Consider the following 16,627-nt stretch of genomic DNA (forward strand, 5'->3'; position numbering starts at 1 on the left):
ATTGAAAACTTTCTTTAGTGGAGGGTATAATAATATTATTCAATCACTTTGACGCTGTGTAGTGGTTTCATGGAGCATTATTCGATACGTGGCAGTCCACTCAGCATGGGGCGTTATTGTAAAAGTGGCGCAGTGGGAATAATGTCTAATAATGCCTCTTCCAATCACTAAAAAAGCAAACTATTTATCATTGGCCAGTCAAACCTTGGACCACTCTCATTGGCCACATGCAATTCTCTTTCAGCATTATTATAAAAACGCCAGATTCAATTTGTTGAATTTTCTTTTAAAAACGCCCCACGTAATGGGGGGGGGGGGTTCAATTTTTTTTAAAAATACCGCCCCACTACGGGTGGTCTTAAAGCATCCATAATAAGGATGTTTTTGTGGATGTTTTTATTTGCCACATGTCACTTGCCCCACCAATAAAATTGTTTCTCTCTCTTGCCCTACACACAATACATAAAAATATTAATTTTTTTTTATGTATTCTTTTTAGTTTATTTTTTTTTAAGCATCAAGTTATCAAATAGTGGTGATTAATAAGTTGCTTTGAACCAATAGCTACCTAAACAACACAATTACTTCACATAACTTCAAAATTTTGTTTAATTTTTTTTTTATTTTGTTTAAGTTTTTTTTATGAACGGCACTATATGTTGGAAGTCTTATTTTGTAATCAAATGTGAAATAAATCATTTGAAGATATTAAATTCATCATTTTAAAAAAGCAAATTAAAGGGTTAATGGATGGTTGTGTTGTTTTAAAGCACTAGTTTAATTTTGATGAAAAAAAAAAGAGTAAACTGCCATTTTGGTCCCTGTGGTTTGGGCACTTTTGCCATTTTAGTCCAAATCTCAAACTTTTTACATCTGGGTCCCTGTGGTTTGCATTTTGTTGTCATTTTAGTCCAAAACTCAAAATCTCTAATTTTTGACTGTTTAAATGTCCCTTTTTTGTCTTTATCTGAAGGGGTAGTTTGGTCATTTAATTTTCATTAAAGCAATTCATTTATTGAAAAACCCCCAAATATAAAAACCCCCTTATCATCATCATCTTCAACCTCATCATCTTCAACCTCTTCACCTCAAAACAGCCACTACCACCACTTCTGTGAAACCTCAGCCAGACACCATAAAACTACAGAATCTTCTTCATCTTCCCCCAAATTCCAAACCCTAATTCTCCTGCTCAGCCGCCAGACACCACGTGAAGCAACCCGGTGCCACCACCGTCGCCCTCACCGCCTCCACCATTATCATCACTGCCGCCACCTCCTACACCCTCACTTCCTCTTGAATCGGGTTTATTGTTCTTGTGAATCACCTCCTGGAATCGGATTTATCATTCTGATGAGTGTGAAGTAGATCGGAACCTGAATCGAATTTATTGTTCTTGTGAAGCGGATTGGAACCTGGTGATTGTGAAGATCCACCACCAAAGAGGAGCCACCGTGTACGGCGGAGACGAGGGAGATGGAAAGAAAACGACGGCGCTGCGGCGGTAGATGGGCAGCGGTGGTGTTTCCGGTGAGCTTCCTCGTCTTACTTATTTGTTTCTTTTTCCTCTTTCTCCAGCCGACGTTTGTTGCAGGTTAGGGTTGTGGTTTCCGGTAATGATACTGACGGGATGAAGTGATGGCAACAGGTTGAAGATGGGGTACGGGTGAACCTATGGACCTCGGTGGTGATAGAGGATGATGATCTGAGTGATGGCGGTTTATCCATGGTGGATGGTGGTTGGATGTTGATGGTGGAGATCAATAGAAGTTCGAAACCCTGGTGATGGAGGCTGTCGAAGGTGTGTGGGAGAGGCATATACCACAAAATGGTATTAGTTATTGATTTTTTTTATTAAATGTAATATTTTTTATCAGATGTATATTAATTATTGATATGGACAAAAATGCCCCTACACAAAAAGATAAAACAACCAGCTTTCAACAGTCAAAATGTGAGGTTTTTGGATTTTGGACTAAAATGGCAACAAAATGCAAACCACAGGGACCCAGATGTAAAAAGTTTAAGATTTGGACTAAAATGACAAAAGTGCCCAAACCACAGGAACCAAAATGGCAGTTTACTCAAAAAAAAAACTAAAAAGAGGAGATGAAAGAGTTAAACTTGAGATCTATTTGTTGGAACACAAGGGAGGGGATTTACCATCACACCATCTTTGTTTTCAATACTATGGATTCCATCTAATTTATTTTATGTGGTCCTTAAAAAAATTTAACATACCGATTCTACTATTATTTTTTTAAATATTGGGGTCCGTGGACCCTAACCCGTACCATATTGGTCCGCCCCTGTTTCCAATAATTTCACCCTTCTGTCCGTTTGTAAAACAATAGTTCCTGAAGGGTTGATGAGTGGAAAGAGATCCAATGTTTGTCCCCCAGTTCAGCAGCTGTAGAGGAGGTGTCATCCTCTTCAGAAGTATTACTCCATTGATCAATTGTTGATGGCATTTGTTCTGAGATACCATTTTTTACCTGCAACGTTGGGCACTGGAATTGAAAAAAAGGTGATCAAGTCAATCGGTGTGCCTCAAGTCAAGTGTTGGTGGGTCTATGATGTGATTCGGGTAATATCATTATCGATGACCAAGTCGAACCCCCGTATCATACGCAACCAACTGTTGTCCTTGTACACTCTTCCTCAAGTCAAGTGTTGGGGTGTGGTTGTTAACTAAAGGGTGGGGGTGGGTTGGGTTGAAGGTGAAGGTGGTGGTGGTGGGTTTTAGATAGAGGAGAAAAAGTAGATGAGGGTGGGCCATTTTTATATTTTTATATTTTTTTATTGTTTAGGGGCAATCTAGTTATTTCGCACACATTTAACTGAGAAAGTTAACATGAGTTAGTGACAAGGATCACCCTAGTACGAAAATTGCAACCACCAGAACCAACTTTGTAATTATTAAAGTACTAGGACCAAGTCTGCAATATCTGCAAACCACGGAGACCAACCAGGCACTTAACTCTTATTTTTTTTTTACTCCAAATCAACTTAGTCAGTTGGTTGGTCCTACGTATAGGCCTCCAAACGAAATGAATGTTCAGTAACCACAAACAAGAAATAATGTTTGTTAAGTTAAAATGAACGAACATGAATAGAGACCGCGTTCGTTCATTTTGTGTTCGTGAACGTTCTGTAACATGTTCTTTATATTCGTTTGTGTTTGGTAGTTCATTAGTCTTTTTAGTTTTTATATTTTACTTAAATGTTTTACAGTTTCAACAAATAAAATATTTAATAAGTATCAGTGTATTATATATTATATTCATGAACACTTGTTTGTATTCGTTTGTTTACATTCATGTTCATGAACATTAGTCTGTGTTCATGAACACATTGCGTAAAACTAAATAACGAACACGAAACATTTATTTTCTTAGAGAACGAACACGAACATAAAATATCGTTCGGTAAGTGTTCATAAACAGTTCATCAACACATATATTTCCTTAACAAATCAACACGAATAAGGTCTTATTCATGTCCATTCAGTTCATTTACATCCGTGCTTATTAGTGCATCTTGTGATATTTGAACCATCTAATTCTTGGATATGGATGAGACACCTTCTCCATCTCTATCCATACAAGAGCATTCACATTGAAGCCTTTAAATGGTACTTAATTTCTCTAGAGTTAATTACTGTTTTCGTCCCTGAGGTTTGTCAAAAATAACGGTTTCAGTCCATTAGTTTAAAAATTGCGATTTCAGTCCATTAGTTTCATTTTCGTAACCATTTCAGTCCACTAACTTAACTCCATCCATTTATTTTGTTAACTTTGAGTTAACTAACTAATTCAGGGACGGTTTGCGTCAGTTTTAGAAACACAGGGACTTAAGTGTAAACTCTAAAACATTAAAACAAAAAAATAGTAAATTCCAAAAAATCAAAAAAATTCCAAAAAAACCAAACAAATTCCAAAAAATTCTAAAAAATAATAAAAATTCTAAAAAATTCTAAAAAATCCAAAAAATCCGTTTCGGCGCGAACTGTTTCGAACCCGAACCGTTTCGAGCTTAACCGTTTCGACGCGAACCGTTTCGACCCGTACCGTTTCGACCCGAACCGTTTCGAGCTGAACCGTCCGTACCGTTTCGAGCTGAACCGTTTCGACGCGAACCGTTTCGACCCGTACCGTTTCGAAGCCGAACCGTTTCGAGCTGAACCGTTTCGAACCGACCGTTTCGACCCGTACCGTTTCAAGCCGTACCGTTTCGCACCGAACCGTTTCGAACCGAACCGTGCCGTATCGAACCGAACCGTTTCAAGCTGTACCGTTTCGACGCGAACCGTGCCGTATCGAACCGAAATGGTTCGGCTTCGAAACGGTACGGCTTCGAAACAGTTCGGGTCGAAACGTTACGGTTCGATACGGTTCAGCTCGAAACGGTTCGGTTCGATACGGTACGGTTCGGTTCGTAACGGTTCAGCTCGAAACGGTTCGGTTCGAAACGGCACGGTTCGGTTCGAAACGGTACGGCTTACAACGGTTCGGCTTCGAAACGGTACGGGTCGAAACGGTTCGGTTCGAAACGGTTCAGCTCGAAACGGTTCGGCTTCGAAACAGTACGGGTCGAAACGGTTCGGGTCGAAACGGTACGGACGGTTCAGCTCGAAACGGTTCGGGTTCGAAACAGTTTGCGCCGAAACGGATTTTTTGAATTTTTTAGAATTTTTTAGAATTTTTATGATTTTTTAGAATTTTTATTATTTTTTAGAATTTTTTGGAATTTGTTTGGTTTTTTGGAATTTTTTGATTTTTTGGAATTTACTATTTTTTTTTGTTTTAATGTTTTAGAGTTTACACTTAAGTCCCTGTGTTTCTAAAACTGACGCAAACCGTCCCTGAATTAGTTAGTTAACTCAAAGTTAACAAAATAAATGGATGGAGTTAAGTTAGTGGACTGAAATGGTTACGAAAATGAAACTAATGGATTGAAATCGCAATTTTTAAACTAATGGACTGAAACCGTTATTTTTGACAAATCTCAGGGACGAAAACAGTAATTAACTCATTTCTCTATAAATATAAAAACTCACTATATTGAATCCAACCATCTTGGGCTGGCCAACTCGTGTGGTCGTCCGAGGCCCAAGTTTTCAAAGGGCCCGAAAGGTTGTTATATATATATATACTAGGTTATAACCCCGTGTATTACACGGGGTTGAATAAATAAATTTTATATACTAAATAATAAAACAATATATCTTTAAAACCTCATTTATTGTACGGATTAAATAAATATAATTTTATATATTAAATAATAAAAAACTATATATCTATAAGAACCTTATTGTACAGGTTGAATAAATGTAATTTTATATACAAAATAAAAAAAGTTATATCTTTAAAACCACGTGTATTACACGGGTTAAATAAATGTAATATTGTTTATCAAATAATAAAATAATACATCTTTAAAAAACCCTCATTTATTACATGGGTTGAATAAATGTAATTTTACATACCAAACAATAAAAAAATTACATCTTTAAAAATATGCATATTACACGGTTTGAATAAACGTAATTTTCTGTACTAAATAATAAAAAATATATATCCTTAAAAAACCTCGTGTATTGTACGAATTGAGTAAATCTAATTTATATATCAAATTATAAAATGTTATATCTTAAAAAACCTCATGTGTTACATGGGTCGAGTAAATGTAATTTTATACAGTGAAAATAAAAATATTTATATATTAATACAAAGTTTGGTTTTCATGATAAAAATAGATTATTCTGTTGTTGCAAAATTTGTTAACGAATTCTCAATCAATTTAACCCTTTATTTAAAACTCTGTAAATGTATAAATGATAAATAATATTAGTTAATTTTATTTTAAGTTTCGTAAAATTTATTTTATACCAAACTAAACAAAACGTTCAAATATAATTAATTCAAATAAATAATATTATAAATGAGAAGGAGATTAAACTAAATAATAATTATTCATAAGATATTAAACTAATAATATTTAGTAGGAGAATTATCTATAATATAAGATATTAAATTAAATAATATTTTATTGGAGGATTATCTATAATTAATTAGAAGAGATTAAATTAAAATAATAATTATCTATAAGAGATGATCTAATATGATGACAAGTGTCCCTAAAGTGCTTTCTTTTGAATAAAAGAAAACGTAAAGTACACTTAATGCATTGTTTCCCACTTCCACATGTAAAGAGTAGGGTAAATGGTTACATGACCTTCCTTACTCATAGCTAAGACAAAAGATAGAGTTGTTTATGTATTATCATAGTTTCTACTTAGAGTTAGTTGGGCAAAACGTCCATCTACACTTGTAATATTGTATAGATTCAATTAAAAACTATAAAAAATAATTTATGACACTTCGTATAGATTCGATTAAAAACTATCAAGAAAATAAATTATAACACTTCACTTTCAACAATATCAAAAGAAAAAAGAAAACATATGGATTTGATTCCCAAGCATAAACAACTTTTATTATATTTCGACTTTTTTTACGTATACGGTTACATTTCTTATCTTTACTTTATCTAAATTTTTATTAATAAAATGTTTTTGTTTAACAATTTCAAATCAAAATTAAATCAATAAATTATAGATTAGATTTAAAACACATTTTAGACTTTAGATTTACAATCAAAATAAAATTCTAATATAATATTTAAATCTTTTTAATTTAAAATTTAAAATTTATTAATAAATTATTGATGTCCTCATTGAATAACATGTGTCCCAAATCAAGTTTCTTTTATTATATAATATAGATATATATGAGAAGGATCCGTTGGAACCACCCTTTATTGCAAGAAACGCGAGAACCAATGTAAACACAATCACAAATACCTAAAAAAAATCTAAAAAACACGCAAACATTTTTTTTATAAAAAAATCGCTACTTTTCGTCATTAAAAAAATTTTGATGACGAAAAGTAGCAATTTTTTTATAAAAAAAATATTTAAAAAATTTGTGTGATTTTTAGATTTTTTTAGGTTTGTGGGGGGGTTTAGCTTTATGGTTTAGTTTTTAGTATTTAGCTTGGCCGTGAGGGGGGGGGGGGGTGTTTAGGTTTTTGGGGGTGGATTAGGTTTTTTTAGGTTTTGGATGGTGGTGTAGTGGGTTTATTTTGTTGTGTTCACATTGGTTCTCGCAATTAGTTTTTCAAAACAGTGATCGTTTCAACTAGTTTTTTAAACCAGCTCTTTGGTTTTACCCATTTGATCTCTTATCATAATTAAATAAGAGTACACCTATGGGTTATAATTGTCTCATCTAATTGAGAAAGAGTGGGAGGTTGAAGAATTTGTTAATAAGATGCAATCAATTGTTTATCACGCTTTTGAAGATCAATCGAATGAGATGAGCGGCTAATCACCTAGTGGTTTTCTCCGGGTGGAGGATTCCTGTAAGTGAATGGTTCTTATGTGTTTAAACTTATTCGTGGATATGGTAATCTATGCATTCGATGCTTTTTACCTTTGGATTTGATTGATTAGTTGTAATGGATTGATTTTATTTAAACTTTATTTTCAATTCATTCAATTCCTGAGAGTTCTATTAATTGGGATAGATTTGATAGGGATTAGGGTTGGTAATTTCAGTTGATTGCTTATACGATAACCTTCTGTTGTTTTACAATCGAAGTAAGTAGTCTTTAGGTAATTACAACTTGTTAATTGAATTACATAGTCATGTCTATGTGATTGTCCCGATTAAACACGTAATTGATGTTGCTTTGAGTCTAAAAACTGGAGGAACCATTATTTTCTCCTATTGTCACAACTTGTTTTAATAATTCGTTAGTTTAATCAAACAACCAAACAACCAAACAACTGAGTTTACATTTTTGCAAGTAGTTAATCATTACTTAATCCATAACACTTTCCACCAGACTCCCTCTGGATTCGATACCCTACGTACTCTAGCAATCTAGTTTAATTAGGTTTTTTCATGACCCTTACGACAGTCATCAAAAATGGCGCCGTTGCCGGGGGGGTCGTGCGCAAAGTGTTTTGTGTTAAGTATTCTAGAAAAATAGTTAAAAACCCAAAAATAGTGTTTATTTCCTTCTTGTTCAGAATTACACGTGGTTTTGTGTTTGTAGAGGTGAGTTTGTACATGCATGCATCATACTCGGAAAAATCCGAGAAGTCTTCACCGCTAGTGTTTGATCCAGAAATCGAGAGGACAGTTCGGAAGACCCGATTCATTCATAAAGAAAACAAAATTTTGCAATCTCCAACACTGACACCCGAACCAATGGATACTATAGAAAATCTAGATAAGCAACCAGCTTCACAAACTCAATTCTCACTAGCTCCTACTCAACCATCGCCTAACACCACCAGACCATCCGAACCACAACTGCAATTCACCCAAACTCCTACTACCCAAATTCCACCAATTCCACCGCCACCGTTTCCAAACTTGGATAACCCACCACCATTGCCAAACCAATCATCATCTTCTCAACATCCACCTTTCACCCAAACATCTACTGCTCAGTACTACTCACCGTATGTGAGGATACTATCCGACGAGAACATCATCCCACCTAACCAAAGTCAACCCATTAACCAATCAACCTCACTCTCTACCATATCAGCCTTCACATTATCAAGCGCCTCAACAACAACAGTTCTCAGTTAGATTATGTGCTTGACATCCCTGCAAACCCTCTTGAATTCTGTGCCTAGACGCCCCGTATGGCGTCTAGGGTTTGCAGGGTGTCCAAATAGGCAGAATGGGTGTGTGAATAGATCCAGCCTAAATTTATAATCACCTGAAACTGATTTTGAACAAATGTACTTTTGTGATACATGGTCACCATATATCAACAACATCTATAAAAAGTTTTGACACTTTTGCAGCAGCAGCAGGTGCTCCAAAAGTATGCAGAAATCAAACAGTGATCACAACTTGTCGTTTAAGTCTATAGCTAACACATAGGTGGCCGTCAGTCTAGTCAGTCCTGACCTCTGAAGTTTGTTGCTTTGGTCTATGCAAGACTTTTTTCATGTTAAATATGTGTATTTACGCATGTTCTTCTGATATTTTTTTTTTGAACGGCGGCTATTTTATAAAACTCATAAAATAGGACAAGGGGCCAACAAGAAGCTGGGGAACCCAAACATGCGAAAAAAAAAAACGAATTACAAAATGATGTCGCTAACGTTAAAATCCTGCTGTTCATTCCTTAAATTTATATTGTTAATCAAGTTACAATGATGGTTATCAGGAACTAAATTTCTTAAATGAGGCCAACAACAGCATACAATATATAGATAACTTTCGAAGGTAATCTCCTCATATCTATACATATAATAAAGTAAATCATATGAGGACACATGGCATTTTATAAGTTAATCTCAATTATTTTTTCCCTCCTAAATAAATAGATATAGATAATATTTTTTTAATAAGATTCAGATAAAAGAAATATTATTTTAATACATGAATTTTATCTTTTTATCCTTTACCCTAAATAAATAGATATAAATTATATCTCAAAAAAATATATATTATTTTAACCCATAAACTTTATCTTTTACCATTTTGTTTTTCCATTTATATTTATCACATCTTTGTTTATAGTAGAGATTAATAGAATTCAATTATAATAAAATAAACATGTAAATAACTAATGGCTTTACTAACGTTTTAGACTTTTAATGTAAAAATATCAATAAAATATAAGTAATAATAAAATAAATATATAAGAACTAAAGTTGGTAGGCGTAATCCATATGAGATTATTTTGTTTAGAATTTTTTTGAATTTTTTGATCGTTAGTTATTTTTACAAATTAATCATTTTTAATTGGTTGCTTTTATAGGCGAGATCGTATACTTCCATATGGAAAGGGGATGCGACAACCGAGCGACAAACGAGCTGAGATACTTTCACTTTGTCATTAGACAGACTTATGTAGTATGTATATGAAACTTTCTTTTATGCACGTTTAATTTTAGTTTCAATCAAGACCATTAAACATTCAAATTAGATAACAATGAGAATATTACAAATAAGACAACCAATGTGGTGTACTAAATTTTTTTTAGTAAAATCTGAATTATTCGTTGTATTTTTTTTACCTATCATATGGGTTTTTAAGTTTATTTTATTTATATTAAAATTATTTTTATTATTTTAATTAAAACCAAACAAATTCAAAGTATTTTCATTTGTTAAACCACGTGTACACGTGGGCTCTAACCTAGTTGCATAAATATATTTATGCACCCCTTTGTGATCCACAATGCTACTTCTTTATCTACGTTCTAGGGATGAGCATTTGGTACCGATACCGTACCGGCACCAAACCATACCAGGTATATTTGGTACTGGTATCTACTTTCTCCATTTTTCGGTACCGGGTAAAACGCCGGTAAGTACCGGTACCGTACCGAACCGATGTATTCGGTACGGCTCAGTACCGAACGGGTACCATGCTCATCCCTACTATGTTCCTTAGTTCTCTATTCTCTATACACATATACATGAATAAAATTGATTGTACAAATATGTGTTTTCCCTTCATGAGCAGAGTATACAACATGAGAATGTGATTAGTTGTGGTCTATGGTCATTATATTATACCCTTATACAATTAGCAACTTGGATTATGTCCTATTTATTTAAAAGTCACACCCTTTAGTTTATTTTATTCACAACATTTCATTTTATACATAAGTTAGGACACACCAAACAACATGATTTTTACGCTAAAAAGCAAACCGTTGCATTGTTCCCTTCATTAATTACTAGCGTTTCAATCAAAGGTTATGTCAAAAAAGGTGTCCCTTCATTTATAATTACCGTTTCAATATTAAAGTTATTTAATGATTATAGTATTATTTAAATAATAATAAATCAAGATAAAAATGAATCGGTGTAACTGTTTGTCATTTGTGAAGCAACGTATCCTTTCATTTCAATATCTTAAAGTTATTTGATTTGATTATTACTATTATTTAAATAGTAATAAAGCATGACAAAATTAAGCGTTGCAAATGTGTTTCATTTGTGAAGCAATGTGTTCCTTCACTGAAATATTAATTTTTACTACTATCATTTGAATAACAATAATAATAATGCATGCCACAATCAAGCAAGTGTATATGTTTTTCATTTGTGAAGCAACATAACTTCTAATGTGAACCGACCTATTTAGCGTTTCAAGGTTCAAATTATTTTACTATTATTATTTATTAATAAGACATCGCATATGAAGATGTGTGCTTCTCATTTGTGAACCGACAAAACTTCCCATGCGAACCGACATATTTTGAGTGATACCTTTTGGATGATGAACCATGACATCACTTCAAAATATTACAAAGGGTTCTGTTGCGACCTATAAATAGAAATCATATCATTTGGTTTCACATCCAATTTTTACACACAACAAACTTTCTCAAGTATTCTTCAAACTCTCTCTCTCATAGCAAATTAAAGTGATGGATTTGAAAAATATTTGTTGCCTGTTTTTTATATGAATCGAATAAACGTTGTGACTTGGATTGTTATTATTATTTTTCATAAGGCAAAATCGAAACCAATTAATCAGTCACATTTTACTTCAAAGGTTAGATTTTTAAAGTTTCTTCAATTGATTCAACAATGCACATACATCGACGTAATACATATAACGATTCAAGCATATAATTTTCCATAAACCTCCTTGAATCGTGATTATGGCATCCATTCACGGGGTGGCTTCGTAGAATTCAAGAATAAAAATTAACAAAACAAATAACTTAAACGATAAACATGAATCGTATATATAAAAAATAAAATTTACAATTTATGATTTGCTTTTGGGTGAGAAATCAACAAGAAGAGAATGTTTTTAATAAACTTGAGAAATTTCACATCTTATATCGTGATACTAAAACATTCATAATCAACATCCCGCTGCAACGTGCGGGCTAACGTCAACTCGTTATACACAATTGTAACATGTGCCCCTTAATTTAATTTATGAAGCAATAACACGCTTCTGATATTCCTCTTCCAAAAACCAATTAGCTTAATTATGTTACATGATATTTGCAAGTATACCTCCAAAACCTTGAAAGGGCCATGGCATTAACAAATCAATGTCGTGTACGCGTATGATTGGGTATGATTTTCAGGTATTGGCAATAATCGAATCGGGTTCGGGTTTGGGTCGGGTATTGGCCTGAAAAACCATACCCGGTGTAACCGGTTCCGGGTATCAAAATACCTTATTTTCGGTATAATAAAAACCCGGTTTCCGGGTATAGATTGGGTTTTTAAGGGGCTGCACAACTTTTTTTTGTTCCGAGTTCATTTGTTTTGCATAAAAACTTCAAAATCCATATGGTAAATATAAATAAATAACATAAAAGGACATGTGTGTTAGATTTATAAACACAAAAAGTTCAAAATAACATAAAAACATAGATTTATATATCAGGTACTGAAAATACCCGGTCCGTGTATGGAAATAAGTCGGGTATGGACCCGGAAACGGTTCTCAGATATGGATTGGGTCTGGTTCCGTGTACGGGTTTTTTATTGAAATGCATACCCTATGTGTACCCAACGGGAAGGATCGGGTACCCAATACTTGGGTATCAAAGGACCCAGTTCCGGTTTTCTTATCGGCATTGGGTCCGGGTTCGGGTTTTTTGTGCACCACTGATGTAGCCCAAGAGACACGCTATTGAAAAGTCTACGGAAGTATTATTATGCACCACAAAGAATCAAATCAAAAGTTGGATATTTTTGCATAAAAAGACATAAAAATAGAAGTTTGAGGCCTATGATTCAAAAGACTTTTCTTACATTTGGAAACAGTGCTAGACCACAAACGAATGGTTGAAAGTGTCAATGGTCTTTGAAACTATATGCATATATTTTGTACTATTACTGTGAGTATATATGTATATATAGGTTGTTTCATAGTATGAGTGTCTATAGCCATTAAAAGCATACAATCAAAGAGAATGAGTAATTCGATTTTGCTCTTCTTTTTCCTTTCCTTATTCTTCATCTCTTCTACGTCTTCCTCTTCATCTTCTGTCAACACCACTCATAAATGCTCTGTCCAACAGACACATGCTTTACTTATGTTTAAACAAAACCTATCCTCTATCAATGATACTAGTTATCACTGTTCTGGTGATAATCCAGTTATGATTAACTGGAACACAAGTACAGATTGTTGTCATTGGAATGGAGTCACTTGTGACCACTCCACTGGTGATGTTATCGGTCTTGATCTGAGCTGTGGCATGCTGCAAGGTACTATCCACCCTAACACCACTCTTTTTCACCTCCCCCGTCTCCAAAAACTCAACCTTGCTTTCAATGATTTTACTGATTCCCAACTTCCACCTACCATGGGCAGGCTTTCTAATAGTCTCACACATCTCAACATCTCCTTTTGTTGGTTTACTGGTCAAGTCCCCACAGATATTTCACACCTTCATAAATTGTTGTCCCTTGATCTCTCTATGAATGACATTAATTTTGAACCTCATGTTTTCATCAATCTGCTTCAAAACTTAACTATGATGAAAGAACTATCTCTTAAAGGTGTTCAGATCTCTTCAGTTTTACCTGCTAATCTTAATATCTCTTCTTCTTTAAAATTACTAAATCTTCAATTAACTGGATTGCAAGGAAACCTACCTCACACCATTTTCAATCTTCAATCTTTGGAAAAACTCGCCTTGTCACATAACGGGTTGACAGGGCATATCCCTTCAGAGATCTCACTTCTTCCTAAATTGGTTGAGCTTGATCTCTCTTGGAGTGGGAATATGCTGATTCAACCTCATATTTTCAGTAGTCTCCTTATGAATTCTACTTTTTTGATAGATCTTAGGCTTTCTGGAGTTAATATAGGTTTCGTTTTACCCACTTATCTTAATATATCTTCTTCTCTGAGATCACTCGTTCTTGACTTCACCGGCTTGCAAGGGAAGTTACCAGATAACATCTTTAATCTTAAATATTTGGAAGACCTTGACTTGTCAGGGAACAATAATCTCCCTGTTCCATTTCCTAAGATTAACATAAGCACTAACGCACCTCTATACTCATTACGTCTCTCATATAGTGGTTTGAATGGGTCCCTTCCCAAATCCCTAGGTAACCTTAAATACCTTGAACATTTAGATGTATCAAATAACATGCTTTCTGGAACACTGCCTTCTTCATTGTTTACTCTTCCTTCTTTACAAGATATAAGGCTCAGTAATAACAAGTTCCAAGGAAATTTGCCACTCGAGTTGTTTTCTCTTCAATCTTTAAAAAGATTATCCGTTGCTAACAACCAACTAACCGGCCAGATCGATGTGCTTGACAATGGCCCCGACCCGCAAACATTTCGACAACTTACCAACCTCACTGAGATAGACCTTTCATATAATAGTTTTAGAGGTGATTGGGAGTTGGATGCATTGTTATCAAGCCTCACAAACCTTGACACACTCATTTTGTCACACAGTGGTATATCTGTTACAACCAGTAATGCCAATCATTATGTCAACCCTGAATTTGAGGTGTTAAGTTTGGGCTCTTGCAGTCTAAAGGTGTTTCCAGTGTCCTTTCAAGCCATGACAAATCTTATACATTTAGATCTGTCTAACAATGATATACAGGGACACATTCCTGACTCCATTCGAGCCATGACAGATCTTATGCACTTAGATCTGTCTAACAATGATATACAGGGACACATTCCTGACTGGATAGGGGAGATAGGAAATCAGTTGTCAATTTTGGATCTTTCAAATAATTCAATAACCGGCACCATTCCAAATGTATACCAGGACTGGAGTGAATTGAAGGGGTTTATTTTGAAAGAAAATCAGTTACAAGGAAGGGTGCCCATTTCTTTGTATAAATGTCAAAAGTTGATAATAATTGATTTGGGAAACAACAAGTTAAATGACACATTCCCTGGCTGGTTAGGAGATCTTCCTAAATTACAGGGTCTTTTCCTCAGATCAAACAGTTTTCATGGTGGCATTGTAACTTCTTCGAAGTTAAAATTCCCATTTCCAAGTCTGCAAGTTCTTGACTTATCTCATAATGGGTTTGTAGGCCACCTCCCTACAAAATATTTGCAGAATCTCAATGCCAAGAAGAATGTGGTAAGAAATAACACAGAACCAGACTATGTGTCAGGATATGATGATTCCATTTATTATTTTACTATAACTATTGTGGTGAAAGGCGTGGATCGATATTTTTTACGGCTTCTGGTTGACTACGTAATTGTTGATCTATCAGACAATAAATTTGAAGGGGAGATTCCAAACATCCTTGGATATCTGAAATCTTTGAAAGCACTCAACTTGTCCCACAACAGCCTAACAGGTCGAATCCCAAATGCTCTTGGGAAATTATCAGAAATTGAATCGTTAGACCTGTCTTGGAACAACCTCACAGGAGAGATTCCACAAAGCCTTGCTGACTTGACATTTCTGGAGATCTTAAATCTTTCACATAACCATCTCGTGGGCCGCATTCCACAAGGAAAGCAGTTCAACACATTTGATGGGAGTTCATTTGGTGGGAATCTAAAACTCTGTGGACTTCCGTTGCCCAAAAAGTGCAGCGAGAGCCTAGAGGAACAACAACTTGAAGCAGACGGATATGAGGAAGAGGAGCATGGATTTACATGGAAAGTGGTGATGATGGGATATGGATGTGGAGCCTTACTTGGAATCGTGTTGGGATATCTCATGTTATCAACTGGAAGACCAAAATGGTTCAATGAAATTGCTGATGCTGCAGAGCATATGATCTTAAATAGGCAAAACAAGAGAAGATAGTATAATTAGTTCATGAATGGTACGTGTTTCACATGTTTTTCTATTTCCCCAAATTGTTTAAAACGCCTTACTTTGTTTTCTTTTATTGTTTTTATATATATTTTTTCTTTGATGTAGAGAAAGAGCTTTAGGGTGCAGCTATGTTGGATATCAATCCCTTGATCGTACCTTTCTCGTTATGGGCTGCATTAGTATTAAACTTATGTTATATTATTTATTAAACTTACGGGTCAAAACAATTAAGTATGTTATTATGTTTGGGCCGAACTACTTTGACAAGCCCGTGTCATAAGTAAGTGTCGGGTCTAGGTTTAACAGTTGTGTTGTTTCTGAATCGTTGTGTCAGTTGGCAAACATGACGGTTCATGAAGCATATATCGGTTTGTATTGTGTCGAAAAAACTACTCATCATTTGATCAAACCTTGTTCTTTCTCCTCTAAATCTTTATGCATTTATTTCGATTTCACAATCACTATTATATTCTGGATCATACTATTGTTGTGTTGATGTTTCGATATCAATCATGAAACCAACAGGACGAGGTAATTTAAATAGTGGTATCAAAGCCAAAGGCTCTTCTATCCATGGTTCTTGGGGTTTCGACCAAGGCTACTTCTTCATCTACGTTCCACGATCGTCTTGCCATTTTTTTGAAAGCATTTGAGAGTGTATGTATGGTTGGGTATTTGTTAGAAAAATGGTTTGAGATGTGTATGTATTTACTAGTAACTTGCGTGATGCGGCGGGGGTAACACTTTGCATTGCGGCGTGGTTTTCTTGTTCGTATAATA

General features: G+C 34.6%; 1 protein-coding gene across 1 annotated transcript; it reads left to right on the forward strand.

The window, feature by feature from the left end:
• Positions 1-12,968: 12,968 nt before the first annotated feature.
• Positions 12,969-16,308, forward strand: LOC110891370 (receptor-like protein Cf-9 homolog). Its single transcript, XM_022139068.2, has 2 exons — positions 12,969-15,854; positions 15,953-16,308. Exon 1 carries the CDS (start codon positions 12,995-12,997, stop codon positions 15,833-15,835), a length of 2,841 nt encoding a protein of 946 aa, XP_021994760.1. The 5' UTR covers positions 12,969-12,994; the 3' UTR covers positions 15,836-15,854; positions 15,953-16,308.
• Positions 16,309-16,627: the final 319 nt, after the last annotated feature.

This window comes from Helianthus annuus, chromosome 11 (genome assembly GCF_002127325.2).
Source record: "Helianthus annuus cultivar XRQ/B chromosome 11, HanXRQr2.0-SUNRISE, whole genome shotgun sequence".
NCBI lineage: Eukaryota > Viridiplantae > Streptophyta > Magnoliopsida > Asterales > Asteraceae > Helianthus > Helianthus annuus.

Excerpts from the sequence above, each read along its gene's own strand:
- LOC110891370 (XM_022139068.2), top strand. The coding sequence starts at position 12,995 with ATGAGTAATTCGATTTTGCTCTTCTTTTTCCTTTCCTTATTCTTCATC.